The sequence below is a fragment of the Heterodontus francisci genome, chromosome 34, assembly GCF_036365525.1.
Source record: "Heterodontus francisci isolate sHetFra1 chromosome 34, sHetFra1.hap1, whole genome shotgun sequence".
In the NCBI taxonomy this organism is placed as follows: domain Eukaryota; kingdom Metazoa; phylum Chordata; class Chondrichthyes; order Heterodontiformes; family Heterodontidae; genus Heterodontus; species Heterodontus francisci.
This window is the reverse complement of record NC_090404.1, coordinates 16528029-16545890: the sequence shown is the minus strand read 5'-3', so window position 1 is coordinate 16545890 and position 17862 is coordinate 16528029. Positions and strand designations below refer to the sequence as shown.

The following is a 17862-nucleotide window of genomic DNA, read 5'->3' as shown; positions in this document are numbered from 1 at the left end:
CAGGACTATGGGGAGAGAGTGGGGCAGTGGGATTAGTTTGGGGATTGATGCAGGGCTATGGGGAGAGAGTGGGGCAGTGGGATTAGTTTGGGATTGATACAGGGCTATGAGGAGAGAGTGGGGCAGTGGGATTAGTTTGGGGATTGATACAGGGCTATGAGGAGAGAGTGGGGCAGTGGGATTAGTTTGGGGATTGATACAGGGGTATGGGGAGAGAGTGGGGCAGTGGGATTAGTTTGGGGATTGATGCAGGGCTATGGGGAGAGAGTGGGGCAGTGGGATTAGTTTGGGGATTGATACAGGGCTATGGGGAGAGTGGGGCAGTGGGATTAGTTTGGGATTGATACAGGGCTATGGGGAGAGAGTGGGGAAGTGGGATTAGTTTGGGGATTGATACAGGGCTATGGGGAGAATGGGGCAGTGGGATTAGTTTGGGATTGATACAGGGCTATGGGGAGAGAGTGGGACAGTGGGATTAGTTTGGGGATTGATACAGGGCTATGGGGAGAATGGGGCAGTGGGATTAGTTTGGGATTGATGCAGGGCTATGAGGAGAGAGTGGGGCAGTGGGATTAGTTTGGGGATTGATGCAGGGCTATGAGGAGAGAGTGGGGCAGTGGGATTAGTTTGGGGATTGATACAGGGCTATGGGGAGAGAGTGGGGCAGTGGGATTAGTTTGGGATTGATGCAGGGCTATGGGGAGAGAGTGGGGCAGTGGGATTAGTTTGGGATTGATGCAGGGCTATGGGGAGAGAGTGGGGCAGTGGGTTTAGTTTGGGATTGATCCAGGGCTATGGGGAGAGAGTGGGGCAGTGGGATTAGTTTGGGGATTGATACAGGGCTATGAGGAGAGAGTGGGGCAGTGGGATTAGTTTGGGGATTGATACAGGGCTATGGGGAGAGAGTGGGGCAGTGGGATTAGTTTGGGATTGATGCAGGGCTATGGGGAGAGAGTGGGGCAGTGGGATTAGTTTGGGGATTGATACAGGGCAATGGGGAGAGAGTGGGGCAGTGGGATTAGTTTGGGATTGATACAGGGCTATGGGGAGAGAGTGGGGCAGTGGGATTAGTTTGGGGATTGATACAGGGCTATGGGGAGAGAGTGGGGCAGTGGGATTAGTTTGGGATTGATACAGGGCTATGAGGAGAGAGTGGGGCAGTGGGATTAGTTTGGGGATTGATACAGGGCTATGAGGAGAGAGTGGGGCAGTGGGATTAGTTTGGGGATTGATACAGGGCTATGAGGAGAGAGTGGGGCAGTGGGATTAGTTTGGGGATTGATACAGGGCTATGAGGAGAGAGTGGGGCAGTGGGATTAGTTTGGGGATTGATACAGGGCTATGAGGAGAGAGTGGGGCAGTGGGATTAGTTTGGGGATTGATACAGGGGTATGGGGAGAGAGTGGGGCAGTGGGATTAGTTTGGGGTTGATGCAGGGCTATGGGGAGAGAGTGGGGCAGTGGGATTAGTTTGGGATTGATACAGGGCTATGGGGAGAGAGTGGGGCAGTGGGATTAGTTTGGGGATTGATACAGGGCTATGAGGAGAGAGTGGGGCAGTGGGATTAGTTTGGGGATTGATACAGGGGTATGGGGAGAGAGTGGGACAGTGGGATTAGTTTGGGGTTGATGCAGGGCTATGGGGAGAGAGTGGGGCAGTGGGATTAGTTTGGGGATTGATACAGGGCTATGAGGAGAGAGTGGGGCAGTGGGATTAGTTTGGGGATTGATACAGGGGTATGGGGAGAGAGTGGGGCAGTGGGATTAGTTTGGGGATTGATGCAGGGCTATGGGGAGAGAGTGGGGCAGTGGGATTAGTTTGGGGATTGATACAGGGCTATGGGGAGAGAGTGGGGCAGTGGGATTAGTTTGGGGATTGATACAGGACTATGGGGAGAGAGTGGGGCAGTGGGATTAGTTTGGGGATTGATGCAGGGCTATGGGGAGAGAGTGGGGCAGTGGGATTAGTTTGGGGATTGATACAGGGCTATGAGGAGAGAGTGGGGCAGTGGGATTAGTTTGGGGATTGATACAGGGGTATGGGGAGAGAGTGGGGCAGTGGGATTAGTTTGGGGATTGATGCAGGGCTATGGGGAGAGAGTGGGGCAGTGGGATTAGTTTGGGGATTGATACAGGGCTATGGGGAGAGTGGGGCAGTGGGATTAGTTTGGGATTGATACAGGGCTATGGGGAGAGAGTGGGGAAGTGGGATTAGTTTGGGGATTGATACAGGGCTATGGGGAGAATGGGGCAGTGGGATTAGTTTGGGATTGATGCAGGGCTATGGGGAGAGAGTGGGACAGTGGGATTAGTTTGGGGATTGATACAGGGCTATGGGGAGAATGGGGCAGTGGGATTAGTTTGGGATTGATGCAGGGCTATGAGGAGAGAGTGGGGCAGTGGGATTAGTTTGGGGATTGATGCAGGGCTATGAGGAGAGAGTGGGGCAGTGGGATTAGTTTGGGGATTGATACAGGGCTATGGGGAGAGAGTGGGGCAGTGGGATTAGTTTGAGATTGATGCAGGGCTATGGGGAGAGAGTGGGGCAGTGGGATTAGTTTGGGATTGATACAGGGCTATGGGGAGAGAGTGGGGCAGTGGGATTAGTTTGGGATTAATACAGGGCTATGGGGAGAGAGTGGGGCAGTGGGATTAGTTTGGGATTGATGCAGGGCTATGGGGAGAGAGTGGGGCAGTGGGATTAGTTTGGGATTGATACAGGGCTATGGGGAGAGAGTGGGGCAGTGGGATTAGTTTGGGATTGATACAGGGCTATGGGGAGAGAGTGGGGCAGTGGGATTAGTTTGGGATTGATACAGGGCTATGGGGAGAGAGTGGGGCAGTGGGATTAGTTTGGGGATTGATACAGGGCTATGGGGAGAGAGTGGGGCAGTGGGATTAGTTTGGGGATTGATACAGGGCTATGGGGAGAGAGTGGGGCAGTGGGATTAGTTTGGGGATTGACACAGGGCTATGGGGAGAGAGTGGGGCAGTGGGTTTAGTTTGGGGATTGATACAGGGCTATGGGGAGAGAGTGGGGCAGTGGGATTAGTTTGGGATTGATGCAGGGCTATGAGGAGAGAGTGGGGCAGTGGGATTAGTTTGGGGATTGATGCAGGGCTATGAGGAGAGAGTGGGGCAGTGGGATTAGTTTGGGGATTGATACAGGGCTATGGGGAGAGAGTGGGGCAGTGGGATTAGTTTGGGATTGATGCAGGGCTATGGGGAGAGAGTGGGGCAGTGGGATTAGTTTGGGATTGATACAGGGCTATGGGGAGAGAGTGGGGCAGTGGGATTAGTTTGGGATTAATACAGGGCTATGGGGAGAGCGTGGGGCAGTGGGATTAGTTTGGGATTGATGCAGGGCTATGGGGAGAGAGTGGGGCAGTGGGATTAGTTTGGGATTGATGCAGGGCTATGGGGAGGGAGTGGGGCAGTGGGATTAGTTTGGGATTGATACAGGGCTATGGGGAGAGAGTGGGGCAGTGGGATTAGTTTGGGATTGATACAGGGCTATGGGGAGAGAGTGGGGCAGTGGGATTAGTTTGGGATTGATACAGGGCTATGAGGAGAGAGTGGGGCAGTGGGATTAGTTTGGGGATTGATACAGGGCTATGAGGAGAGAGTGGGGCAGTGGGATTAGTTTGGGGATTGATACAGGGCTATGAGGAGAGAGTGGGGCAGTGGGATTAGTTTGGGGATTGATACAGGGCTATGAGGAGAGAGTGGGGCAGTGGGATTAGTTTGGGGATTGATACAGGGCTATGAGGAGAGAGTGGGGCAGTGGGATTAGTTTGGGGATTGATACAGGGGTATGGGGAGAGAGTGGGGCAGTGGGATTAGTTTGGGGTTGATGCAGGGCTATGGGGAGAGAGTGGGGCAGTGGGATTAGTTTGGGATTGATACAGGGCTATGGGGAGAGAGTGGGGCAGTGGGATTAGTTTGGGGATTGATACAGGGCTATGAGGAGAGAGTGGGGCAGTGGGATTAGTTTGGGGATTGATACAGGGGTATGGGGAGAGAGTGGGACAGTGGGATTAGTTTGGGGTTGATGCAGGGCTATGGGGAGAGAGTGGGGCAGTGGGATTAGTTTGGGGATTGATACAGGGCTATGAGGAGAGAGTGGGGCAGTGGGATTAGTTTGGGGATTGATACAGGGGTATGGGGAGAGAGTGGGGCAGTGGGATTAGTTTGGGGATTGATGCAGGGCTATGGGGAGAGAGTGGGGCAGTGGGATTAGTTTGGGGATTGATACAGGGCTATGGGGAGAGAGTGGGGAAGTGGGATTAGTTTGGGGATTGATACAGGACTATGGGGAGTGAGTGGGGCAGTGGGATTAGTTTGGGGATTGATGCAGGGCTATGGGGAGAGAGTGGGGCAGTGGGATTAGTTTGGGGATTGATGCAGGGCTATGGGGAGAGAGTGGGGCAGTGGGATTAGTTTGGGGATTGATACAGGGCTCTGGGGAGAGTGGGGCAGTGGGATTAGTTTGGGATTGATACAGGGCTATGGGGAGAGAGTGGGGAAGTGGGATTAGTTTGGGGATTGATACAGGGCTATGGGGAGAATGGGGCAGTGGGATTAGTTTGGGATTGATACAGGGCTATGGGGAGAGAGTGGGACAGTGGGATTAGTTTGGGGATTGATACAGGGCTATGGGGAGAATGGGGCAGTGGGATTAGTTTGGGATTGATGCAGGGCTATGAGGAGAGAGTGGGGCAGTGGGATTAGTTTGGGGATTGATGCAGGGCTATGAGGAGAGAGTGGGGCAGTGGGATTAGTTTGGGATTGATCCAGGGCTATGGGGAGAGAGTGGGGCAGTGGGATTAGTTTGGGGATTGATACAGGGCTATGAGGAGAGAGTGGGGCAGTGGGATTAGTTTGGGGATTGATGCAGGGCTATGGGGAGAGAGTGGGGCAGTGGGTTTAGTTTGGGATTGATCCAGGGCTATGGGGAGAGAGTGGGGCAGTGGGATTAGTTTGGGGATTGATACAGGGCTATGAGGAGAGAGTGGGGCAGTGGGATTAGTTTGGGGATTGATACAGGGCTATGGGGAGAGAGTGGGGCAGTGGGATTAGTTTGGGATTGATGCAGGGCTATGGGGAGAGAGTGGGGCAGTGGGATTAGTTTGGGGATTGATACAGGGCAATGGGGAGAGAGTGGGGCAGTGGGATTAGTTTGGGATTGATACAGGGCTATGGGGAGAGAGTGGGGCAGTGGGATTAGTTTGGGGATTGATACAGGGCTATGGGGAGAGAGTGGGGCAGTGGGATTAGTTTGGGATTGATACAGGGCTATGAGGAGAGAGTGGGGCAGTGGGATTAGTTTGGGGATTGATACAGGGCTATGAGGAGAGAGTGGGGCAGTGGGATTAGTTTGGGGATTGATACAGGGCTATGAGGAGAGAGTGGGGCAGTGGGATTAGTTTGGGGATTGATACAGGGCTATGAGGAGAGAGTGGGGCAGTGGGATTAGTTTGGGGATTGATACAGGGCTATGAGGAGAGAGTGGGGCAGTGGGATTAGTTTGGGGATTGATACAGGGGTATGGGGAGAGAGTGGGGCAGTGGGATTAGTTTGGGGTTGATGCAGGGCTATGGGGAGAGAGTGGGGCAGTGGGATTAGTTTGGGATTGATACAGGGCTATGGGGAGAGAGTGGGGCAGTGGGATTAGTTTGGGGATTGATACAGGGCTATGAGGAGAGAGTGGGGCAGTGGGATTAGTTTGGGGATTGATACAGGGGTATGGGGAGAGAGTGGGACAGTGGGATTAGTTTGGGGTTGATGCAGGGCTATGGGGAGAGAGTGGGGCAGTGGGATTAGTTTGGGGATTGATACAGGGCTATGAGGAGAGAGTGGGGCAGTGGGATTAGTTTGGGGATTGATACAGGGGTATGGGGAGAGAGTGGGGCAGTGGGATTAGTTTGGGGATTGATGCAGGGCTATGGGGAGAGAGTGGGGCAGTGGGATTAGTTTGGGGATTGATACAGGGCTATGGGGAGAGAGTGGGGCAGTGGGATTAGTTTGGGGATTGATACAGGACTATGGGGAGAGAGTGGGCCAGTGGGATTAGTTTGGGGATTGATGCAGGGCTATGGGGAGAGAGTGGGGCAGTGGGATTAGTTTGGGGATTGATACAGGGCTATGAGGAGAGAGTGGGGCAGTGGGATTAGTTTGGGGATTGATACAGGGGTATGGGGAGAGAGTGGGGCAGTGGGATTAGTTTGGGGATTGATGCAGGGCTATGGGGAGAGAGTGGGGCAGTGGGATTAGTTTGGGGATTGATACAGGGCTATGGGGAGAGTGGGGCAGTGGGATTAGTTTGGGATTGATACAGGGCTATGGGGAGAGAGTGGGGAAGTGGGATTAGTTTGGGGATTGATAAAGGGGTATGGGGAGAGAGTGGGACAGTGGGATTAGTTTGGGGTTGATGCAGGGCTATGGGGAGAGAGTGGGGCAGTGGGATTAGTTTGGGGATTGATACAGGGCTATGAGGAGAGAGTGGGGCAGTGGGATTAGTTTGGGGATTGATACAGGGGTATGGGGAGAGAGTGGGGCAGTGGGATTAGTTTGGGGATTGATGCAGGGCTATGGGGAGAGAGTGGGGCAGTGGGATTAGTTTGGGGATTGATACAGGGCTATGGGGAGAGAGTGGGGCAGTGGGATTAGTTTGGGGATTGATACAGGACTATGGGGAGTGAGTGGGGCAGTGGGATTAGTTTGGGGATTGATGCAGGGCTATGGGGAGAGAGTGGGGCAGTGGGATTAGTTTGGGATTGATACAGGGCTATGAGGAGAGAGTGGGGCAGTGGGATTAGTTTGGGGATTGATACAGGGCTATGAGGAGAGAGTGGGGCAGTGGGATTAGTTTGGGGATTGATACAGGGGTATGGGGAGAGAGTGGGGCAGTGGGATTAGTTTGGGGATTGATGCAGGGCTATGGGGAGAGAGTGGGGTAGTGGGATTAGTTTGGGGATTGATACAGGGCTGTGGGGAGAGTGGGGCAGTGGGATTAGTTTGGGATTGATACAGGGCTATGGGGAGAGAGTGGGGAAGTGGGATTAGTTTGGGGATTGATACAGGGCTATGGGGAGAATGGGGCAGTGGGATTAGTTTGGGATTGATACAGGGCTATGGGGAGAGAGTGGGACAGTGGGATTAGTTTGGGGATTGATACAGGGCTTTGGGGAGAATGGGGCAGTGGGATTAGTTTGGGATTGATGCAGGGCTATGAGGAGAGAGTGGGGCAGTGGGATTAGTTTGGGGATTGATGCAGGGCTATGAGGAGAGAGTGGGGCAGTGGGATTAGTTTGGGGATTGATACAGGGCTATGGGGAGAGAGTGGGGCAGTGGGATTAGTTTGGGATTGATGCAGGGCTATGGGGAGAGAGTGGGGCAGTGGGATTAGTTTGGGATTGATGCAGGGCTATGGGGAGAGAGTGGGGCAGTGGGTTTAGTTTGGGATTGATCCAGGGCTATGGGGAGAGAGTGGGGCAGTGGGATTAGTTTGGGGATTGATACAGGGCTATGAGGAGAGAGTGGGGCAGTGGGATTAGTTTGGGGATTGATACAGGGGTATGGGGAGAGAGTGGGGCAGTGGGATTAGTTTGGGATTGATGCAGGGCTATGGGGAGAGAGTGGGGCAGTGGGATTAGTTTGGGGATTGATACAGGGCAATGGGGAGAGAGTGGGGCAGTGGGTTTAGTTTGGGATTGATACAGGGCTATGGGGAGAGAGTGGGGCAGTGGGATTAGTTTGGGGATTGATACAGGGCTATGGGGAGAGAGTGGGGCAGTGGGATTAGTTTGGGATTGATACAGGGCTATGAGGAGAGAGTGGGGCAGTGGGATTAGTTTGGGGATTGATACAGGGCTATGAGGAGAGAGTGGGGCAGTGGGATTAGTTTGGGGATTGATACAGGGCTATGAGGAGAGAGTGGGGCAGTGGGATTAGTTTGGGGATTGATACAGGGCTATGAGGAGAGAGTGGGGCAGTGGGATTAGTTTGGGGATTGATACAGGGCTATGAGGAGAGAGTGGGGCAGTGGGATTAGTTTGGGGATTGATACAGGGGTATGGGGAGAGAGTGGGGCAGTGGGATTAGTTTGGGGTTGATGCAGGGCTATGGGGAGAGAGTGGGGCAGTGGGATTAGTTTGGGATTGATACAGGGCTATGGGGAGAGAGTGGGGCAGTGGGATTAGTTTGGGGATTGATACAGGGCTATGAGGAGAGAGTGGGGCAGTGGGATTAGTTTGGGGATTGATACAGGGGTATGGGGAGAGAGTGGGACAGTGGGATTAGTTTGGGGTTGATGCAGGGCTATGGGGAGAGAGTGGGGCAGTGGGATTAGTTTGGGGATTGATACAGGGCTATGAGGAGAGAGTGGGGCAGTGGGATTAGTTTGGGGATTGATACAGGGGTATGGGGAGAGAGTGGGGCAGTGGGATTAGTTTGGGGATTGATGCAGGGCTATGGGGAGAGAGTGGGGCAGTGGGATTAGTTTGGGGATTGATACAGGGCTATGGGGAGAGAGTGGGGCAGTGGGATTAGTTTGGGGATTGATACAGGACTATGGGGAGAGAGTGGGCCAGTGGGATTAGTTTGGGGATTGATGCAGGGCTATGGGGAGAGAGTGGGGCAGTGGGATTAGTTTGGGATTGATACAGGGCTATGAGGAGAGAGTGGGGCAGTGGTATTAGTTTGGGGATTGATACAGGGCTATGAGGAGAGAGTGGGGCAGTGGGATTAGTTTGGGGATTGATACAGGGGTATGGGGAGAGAGTGGGGCAGTGGGATTAGTTTGGGGATTGATGCAGGGCTATGGGGAGAGAGTGGGGCAGTGGGATTAGTTTGGGGATTGATACAGGGCTATGGGGAGAGTGGGGCAGTGGGATTAGTTTGGGGATTGATACAGGGCTATGGGGAGAATGGGGCAGTGGGATTAGTTTGGGATTGATGCAGGGCTATGAGGAGAGAGTGGGGCAGTGGGATTAGTTTGGGGATTGATGCAGGGCTATGAGGAGAGAGTGGGGCAGTGGGATTAGTTTGGGGATTGATACAGGGCTATGGGGAGAGAGTGGGGCAGTGGGATTAGTTTGGGATTGATGCAGGGCTATGGGGAGAGAGTGGGGCAGTGGGATTAGTTTGGGATTGATACAGGGCTATGGGGAGAGAGTGGGGCAGTGGGATTAGTTTGGGATTGATACAGGGCTATGGGGAGAGAGTGGGGCAGTGGGATTAGTTTGGGATTGATACAGGGCTATGGGGAGAGAGTGGGGCAGTGGGATTAGTTTGGGGATTGATACAGGGCTATGGGGAGAGAGTGGGGCAGTGGGATTAGTTTGGGGATTGATACAGGGCTATGGGGAGAGAGTGGGGCAGTGGGATTAGTTTGGGGATTGATACAGGGCTATGGGGAGAGAGTGGGGCAGTGGGATTAGTTTGGGGATTGACACAGGGCTATGGGGAGAGAGTGGGGCAGTGGGTTTAGTTTGGGGATTGATACAGGGCTATGGGGAGAGAGTGGGGCAGTGGGATTAGTTTGGGATTGATGCAGGGCTATGAGGAGAGAGTGGGGCAGTGGGATTAGTTTGGGGATTGATGCAGGGCTATGAGGAGAGAGTGGGGCAGTGGGATTAGTTTGGGGATTGATACAGGGCTATGGGGAGAGAGTGGGGCAGTGGGATTAGTTTGGGATTGATGCAGGGCTATGGGGAGAGAGTGGGGCAGTGGGATTAGTTTGGGATTGATACAGGGCTATGGGGAGAGAGTGGGGCAGTGGGATTAGTTTGGGATTAATACAGGGCTATGGGGAGAGAGTGGGGCAGTGGGATTAGTTTGGGATTGATGCAGGGCTCTGGGGAGAGAGTGGGGCAGTGGGATTAGTTTGGGATTGATGCAGGGCTATGGGGAGAGAGTGGGGCAGTGGGATTAGTTTGGGATTGATACAGGGCTATGGGGAGAGAGTGGGGCAGTGGGATTAGTTTGGGATTGATACAGGGCTATGGGGAGAGAGTGGGGCAGTGGGATTAGTTTGGGATTGATACAGGGCTATGGGGAGAGAGTGGGGCAGTGGGATTAGTTTGGGGATTGATACAGGGCTATGGGGAGAGAGTGGGGCAGTGGGATTAGTTTGGGGATTGATACAGGGCTATGGGGAGAGAGTGGGGCAGTGGGATTAGTTTGGGGATTGATACAGGGCTATGGGGAGAGAGTGGGGCAGTGGGATTAGTTTGGGGATTGACACAGGGCTATGGGGGGGAGAGAGTGGGGCAGTGGGTTTAGCCTGGCTCACCGCTGGTCTCCGAGTTCAGTGAATGCCTTTCCCTGCTATATGGTGCCAGCCCCCTCGTACTATCTCTGCTAAATATCTGCAATCTTCAGCCGATGCTGAAATTAGTCGGTTAGTTCACACCTCAGTTGCCCCTTCGCCAGGTGATGTCAGATCTTTCGGTTGCTTCTTGCAAAAGAAGTAATGAGGCAGGTTGTTGCTCAGATATGTCGCACTGATGCTCTTTCCCACCCGACTCAGTTTAACCCCACCCCTCCCCAGGCCAGTTCTGCCCTGATAACCTGGAGCCATGCGGCATTGCACCCGAGGGCAGGTTGGTCCTTTGAATGAAGTCTTGATCTGCCCGCCGGTGTGTGGAAGGCGGGGGGGAGGTGTTTTTACAGGGACAGGACGATGCCCTGTGGCCGCGACCGGGGAACCGCCTACGGCGAACATTTCCTCCTCCTTCCGGCTCTCCTGCTGAAAATCACATGGTGTGTTGTCTTCCTTTATCTATTCACTCATTCGGGTTTGCTCACCGCTGCAGGAACGAAGCCGATTTGGGATCAGCCCGCCCCGCTCGCAGGCACCTGGGTGCAGCAGGGCCGCCACTCGACAGTCTCCAGGCCCCGACGGAAGGTAACGCACCAAGTGACGCGTGGGCCGTTTCCGAGGGGCTGGAATACAACCAGCAGCTTGTATTTATGTAGCGCCTTTAACGTCATCAAGCATCCTGGGGCTGGTCACAGGAGAGTTACGAAGCAAAATAGGACACCGAGCCACATGAGGAGATGGTAGTACAGGTGACCATAGAGATGGTTTTCAGGAGGGTCTTATAGGAGGAGAGAGAGAGAGAGAGAGAGAGGCGGAGAGGTTCAGGGAGGGAATTCCGGAGCTCGGGACCCAGGCAGCTGAAGGCACGGCCGCCAATGGTGGAGCCATTAAAATCGGGGGATGCTCGAGAGGGCGGAATTAGAGGGGGGAGGGGCAGAGATCTCGGAGGCCGGAGGAAGTTACAGAGATGGGGAGGGGGCGAGGCCATGGAGGGATGAGGTGGGGGAGGGTGGAAGTTCTGCTTCAGCTCTGGTCAGGCCCCGATCTGGAGAACTGCATTCAGTTTTGGGCACTGCACCTCAGGGAGGATATATTAGCCTTGGAGAGGGTGTAGTGCAGATCCAGCAGAATGCGAAGGGCTTTAAAAGGGTTAATTTATCAGAAATGGTTGGATAGACGAGGCTTGTATTCCCTCGAGTGTAGAGGATTAAGGGGGTGATCTAACTGAAGTATTTAAGATGATTAAAGGATTTCAATAGGGTTGATGGAGAGAAACTGTTTCCTCTGTTTGGGGGCAGTTCAGACCAGGGGGGGGGGAACCTTATAATTTAGAGCCAGGCCGTTCAGGGGTGATGTCAGGGCTGGTGAAAATCTGGAACTAACTCTCTCCTCTCAGAAGTTGTTGATGCTGGAGGGCCTGTGTAGCAGGCTCGAGGGGCTGAATGGCCTCCTCCTGTTCCCGTGTAGCAGGCTCGAGGGGCTGAATGGCCTCCTCCTGTTCCCGTGTAGCAGGCTCGAGGGGCTGAATGGCCTCCTCCTGTTCCCGTGTAGCAGGCTCGAGGGGCTGAATGGCCTCCTCCTGTTCCCGTGTAGCAGGCTCGAGGGGCGTCACTCACATCACCGCTCACATCGCTGATCTTGCTGTACACAAGTTGGCTGCCCTGTTTCCTACATTGCAACAGTGACCGCCCTTCGTGGGGGGTGGTGTGGGGAATGTACCTCATTGGCTGTAAAGCTCCTTGGGGTACCCTGAGGTGGCCAGTGGGGCGCTGTCGGATCTGCCAGTTCTTTATGTTTAACCTGGCTGTCCTCGTCTTCCGCTGTCTCTCGCCCAGGGATCTCCCAACCGGAGCCCACGGACATCATCTCGGACTCTGCGGACGAGAGCCACGACCCGCTGACAGCCTGCCTCGGCGGGAAGGTGAGAGACGACGGGGGTTGGGGGGAACCGAGAATCTGCCCTGCCCCTTTCTTTGTTGGCGGTCGTGCCGAGTTCCTGCTCCTGCAATGTCGCTGACCAGCTGACCTTTAGATTTCTCTCCCCCACCCGACTCCAGGCTCTCTGTTCTTCAGTGCTTGAACCCATAGCCACGGCGGCTGCAGCCAGACTGCCACAGGGAGAGCCTGTGTCGGCTGAATGCCCGGAGTCTCAGCTGATCCCAGACTGGGCGGGGTGGGGGGGGGGGGGTGGGTGTGAGGTGAGAGTGTGAGGTGAGAGTGTGAGGTGAGAGTGTGAGGTGAGAGTGTGAGGTGAGAGTGTGAGGTGATGTGGGGGAGAAATCAGGATTCTTCTGGATCATTATATAGTAACTGCAGCAGGGAACCCCTTGTGTGTGTGTGTGGGGCGGGAAGAAGTGTTGAGTATGGAGGTTTGACTGATGGCCACTGCAGTTGAATATCCCACCAGCAGTCATTGGCAGCACTCTGTCCCCCTTTTTTCTCTCCCCCCCCCCCCCCCCCCCTCCCAATTCGTCGCTGGCAAGGCCGACATTTATTGACCGCCTGTCTCCTAAGTTGCCCTCGGGTTGGAGTACGGTGGTGGGCCTCCATCTTGAGCCGCCGCAGTCCGTGCGGTGAAGGCGCTCCCGCGGTTTGGACACGATGGGGTGGCTCGCTTAGCTGCCTCGGGGTAGGGGGGGGGGTGGTGGGTGGGATTTGGGGATGTCGCCGTCCGGCCGAGGCTCGGGGAATTTGTGGGGATTGTGGGGGGGCTTGGGAGGGAGGGTAAGGTACCGAGTCGCCTGGTGACCCGGGTTCGTTGACCCCTGACCCCAACCCCCCCCCACCACCACCTCTCTGCTCTTCCTTTCCCAGGGGCCTCTGCAGCTGTACCACAGGACCAAGCATGACACCTTCATCCCGACCCTGGTCCAGCACCTGCGACCTCTCGCCATGCATCCGTGTTATGTGTCCCTGGAGAGGATGGCGGTGAGTATGAAATGAAGGGTGTTGTTTGGGATGTGGTCAAGGAATGAGGCGGGTTTCGATGAATGTATTATGCGTTTGGGATGGGGCGGGCGGGGGGAAAGCGGGTGGTGGTCAGAGGGGGAGGATGAGTCAGAAGGTCGCGGGTTGGAGCCCCACAATACAGGGCTGACGCTCCTGGTGCCAGTACAGCAGGCGTGCTGCTCTGTCGGAGGTACCCTCTTTTAGATGAGACGTTTAACCAGTGGGTGGGCGAATGAAGAGATCCCAAGGCTGCTATTGGAAAATGATTGGGAGTGGGCGGGGGGTGCGGAATTCACCCCCGGGGGCTGATATTTATCAATTTAAAAAAAACACGATCTGTTCATTGTTACATTGTTGTTTGTGGGAGCTTGCTGTGCGCAAATTGGCTGCAGCGTTGCAGTAATAACAGTGACTGCACTTCAAAGGAAGTATCCTATTGGCTGTAAAGCACTTTTGGGATTTCCTGAGGTGCTGAAAAGTGTTAAAGTGCACCGTGTAACGCCCAGGGTAGTATCCTGCTGCTGAACTGGAGCTGTGGGTTATTTGGGCTCCCCGTATCTGGTCTTCAGTGTCTCGCTGCTGTGTATATTACACCTCCCGTGGAATTGTGCATAGTGCCCCGGAATGCTTTATTGGAGGGCTGCTCGGTGTAATCCCCGGTGTATTATTCTGCTGCCGAGGAGAAGCTGCGCGTCACTTGGGCGGCACCCCATCAACCCACGAAGACTCGCTGTTGTGTATAATTTCCCAGTGGACCTTGAGGTCAGGAGCACTGTTGTAATGTCCAGCTGCTAACAGGGCAGAAATGAACAAATCCACCATTCGCATTAGCGAACTGGAAGCTACCCAGGTCAGTCAGAGGGCAATTGCAACGAACTGCTTGTACATTTCAGTCTGCCGTAAGCTACCCAGGTCAGTCAGAGGGCAATTGCAACGAACTGCTTGTAAATTTCAGTCTGCCGTAAGCTACCCAGGTCAGTCAGAGGGCAATTGCAACGAACTGCTTGTAAATTTCAGTCTGCCGTAAGCTACCCAGGTCAGTCAGAGGGCAATTGCAACGAACTGCTTGTAAATTTCAGTCTGCCGTAAGCTATCCAGGTCAGTCAGAGGGCAATTGCAACAAACTGCTTGTAAATTTCAGGCTGCAGGAGACATTTTTTGAAAAAAAGGACTACTTTGAACGAGCTGTACAATTCATCTTAAGTAAATATATTTATGCAATCGATGATCCTTTTAAACTGACCCTTGAGTGTATGTATGTATGTATGTATGTGTGTATCTCGCTGTTGCAACAAAACTGTGTTTTCACTCTAATATAACTGAGGGTGTCCGCATTCGTGACCAGTTTGGCAAAAAGGGATTTGGATATATTCTTGAAAAGGAAAAAATTTGCAGGACTGTGGAAAGAGCAAGTAGGTGCGGGATGAATTGGATTGTTCTTTCAGAGAGTCGGCGCAGGCATGATGGGCCGAATGGCCTCATTTCGTGCCACATGTTTCTGTGAACCCTGGAGATTGAGGTTGGGGAATCAAGTCTTTAAGCGAGTCAAAAGGTAATTGTCTCCTGATTCATGTCACTGCAGAGAAATGTTTCAGAGGGGTAGAGTTCCAGGTGCAGATCTGAGGGCAGTTTTAATGTGCAGGAATTCTGTCTAACGGCTACTCCCTCGATTCAATTACTGGAAGAGAATACAGCTGGGCTTGTAGATTTATACACTGAAATCTCTCAAAACTGCCAATATTGTCACTGGACAAAGTCTTGCATGAGACGTCATCTCATTATCAAGTCATTAAAACCAATCTCCCCCTGTCTGATATAAACCAACCCCACAGTCACTGACACCAATCTCCGACTGTCTGAAATAAACCAATCCCACAGTCACTGACACCAATCTCCCACTGTCTGATATAAACCAACCCCACAGTCACTGACACCAATCTCCGACTGTCTGATATAAACCAACCCCACAGTCACTGACACCAATCTCCTCCTGTCTGATATAAACCAACCCCACAGTCACTGACACCAATCTCCCACTGTCTGATATAAACCAACCCCACAGTCATTGACACCAATCTCCCACTGTCTGATATAAACCAACCCCACAGTCACTCACACCAATCTCCCACTGTCTGATATAAACCAACCCCACAGTCACTGACACCAATCTCCCACTGTCTGATATAAACCAACCCCACAGTCACTGACACCAATCTCCCACTGTCTGATATAAACCAAACCCACAGTCACTGACACCAATCTCCCACTGTCTGATATAAACCAACCCCACCGTCACTGACACCAATCTCCCACTGTCTGATATAAACCAACCCCACAGTCACTGACACCAATCTCCTCCTGTCTGATATAAACCAACCCCACAGTCACTGACACCAATCTCCCACTGTCTGATATAAACCAACCCCACAGTCACTGACACCAATCTCCCACTGTCTGATATAAACCAACCCCACAGTCACTGACACCAATCTCCCACTGTCTGATATAAACCAACCTCACAGTCACTGACACCAATCTCCAACTGTCTGATATAAACCAACCCCACAGTCACTGACACCAATATCCCACCGTCTGATATAAACCAACCCCACAGTCACTGACACCAATGTCCGACTGTCTGATATAAACCAACCCCACAGTCACTGACACCAATCTCCCACTGTCTGATATAAACCAACCCCACAGTCACTGACACCAATCTCCGACTGTCTGATATAAACCAACCCCACAGTCACTGACACCAATCTCCTCCTGTCTGATATAAACCAACCCCACAGTCACTGACACCAATCTCCCACTGTCTGATAAAAACCAACCCCACAGTCACTGACACCAATGTCCGACTGTCTGATATAAACCAACCCCACAGTCACTGACACCAATCTCCCACTGTCTGATATAAACCAACCCCACAGTCACTGACACCAATCTCCGACTGTCTGATATAAACCAACCCCACAGTCACTGACACCAATCTCCTCCTGTCTGATATAAACCAACCCCACAGTCACTGACACCAATCTCCCACTGTCTGATATAAACCAACCCCACAGTCACTGACACCAATCTCCTCCTGTCTGATATAAACCAACCCCACAGTCACTGACACCAATCTCCGACTGTCTGATATAAACCAACCCCACAGTCACTGACACCAATCTCCCACTGTCTGATATAAACCAACCCCACAGTCACTGACACCAATCTCCCACTGTCTGATATAAACCAACCTCACAGTCACTGACACCAATCTCCCACTGTCTGATATAAACCAACCCCACAGTCACTGACACCAATCTCCCACTGTCTGATATAAACCAACCCCACAGTCACTGACACCAATCTCCTCCTGTCTGATATAAACCAACCCCACAGTCACTGACACCAATCTCCTCCTGTCTGATATAAACCAACCCCACAGTCACTGACACCAATCTCCCACTCTGATATAAACCAACCCCACAGTCACTGACACCAATCTCCGACTGTCTGATATAAACCAACCCCACAGTCACTGACACCAATCTCCCACTGTCTGATATAAACCAACCCCACAGTCACTGACACCAATCTCCCACTGTCTGATATAAACCAACCCCACAGTCACTGACACCAATCTCCTCCTGTCTGATATAAACCAACCCCACAGTCACTGACACCAATCTCCCACTGTCTGATATAAACCAACCCCACAGTCACTGACACCAATCTCCTCCTGTCTGATATAAACCAACCCCACAGTCACTGACACCAATCTCCCACTGTCTGATATAAACCAACCCCACAGTCACTGACACCAATCTCCTCCTGTCTGATATAAACCAACCCCACAGTCACTGACACCAATCTCCCACTGTCTGATATAAACCAACCCCACAGTCACTGACACCAATCTCCCACTGTCTGATATAAACCAACCCCACAGTCACTGACACCAATCTCCTCCTGTCTGATATAAACCAACCCCACAGTCACTGACACCAATCTCCCACTGTCTGATATAAACCAACCTCACAGTCACTGACACCAATCTCCCACTGTCTGATATAAACCAACCTCACAGTCACTGACACCAATCTCCTCCTGTCTGATATAAACCAACCCCACAGTCACTGACACCAATCTCCTCCTGTCTGATATAAACCAACCCCACAGTCACTGACACCAATCTCCTCCTGTCTGATATAAACCGACCCCACAGTCACTGACACCAATCTCCTCCTGTCTGATATAAACCAACCCCACAGTCACTGACACCAATCTCCTCCTGTCTGATATAAACCAACCTCACAGTCACTGACACCAATCTCCCACTGTCTGATACAAACCAACCCCAAAGTCACTGACAGCAATCTCCTCCTGTCTGATATAAACCAACCCCAAAGTCACTGACATCAATCTCCTCCTGTCTGATATAAACCAACCCCAAAGTCACTGACACCAATCTCCTCCTGTCTGATATAAACCAACCCCAAAGTCACTGACACCAACCTCCCACTGTCTGATATAAACCAACCGCACAGTCACTGACACCAATCTCCTCCTGTCTGATATAAACCAACCCCACAG

The 17862-nt window shown here is 52.7% G+C and overlaps 1 protein-coding gene across 1 annotated transcript in view; it reads left to right on the top strand.

The window, feature by feature from the left end:
• LOC137349115 (uncharacterized) overlaps positions 1–17862 on the top strand; it is a 50248-nt gene that overhangs the window by 16370 nt on the left and 16016 nt on the right. Inside the window, exons 7-9 of the mRNA XM_068014472.1 lie at positions 10817–10908; positions 12159–12244; positions 13138–13251. Of these exons, the coding sequence (XP_067870573.1) occupies positions 10817–10908; positions 12159–12244; positions 13138–13251 (292 nt within the window). The remainder of the gene's footprint in view (positions 1–10816; positions 10909–12158; positions 12245–13137; positions 13252–17862) is intronic.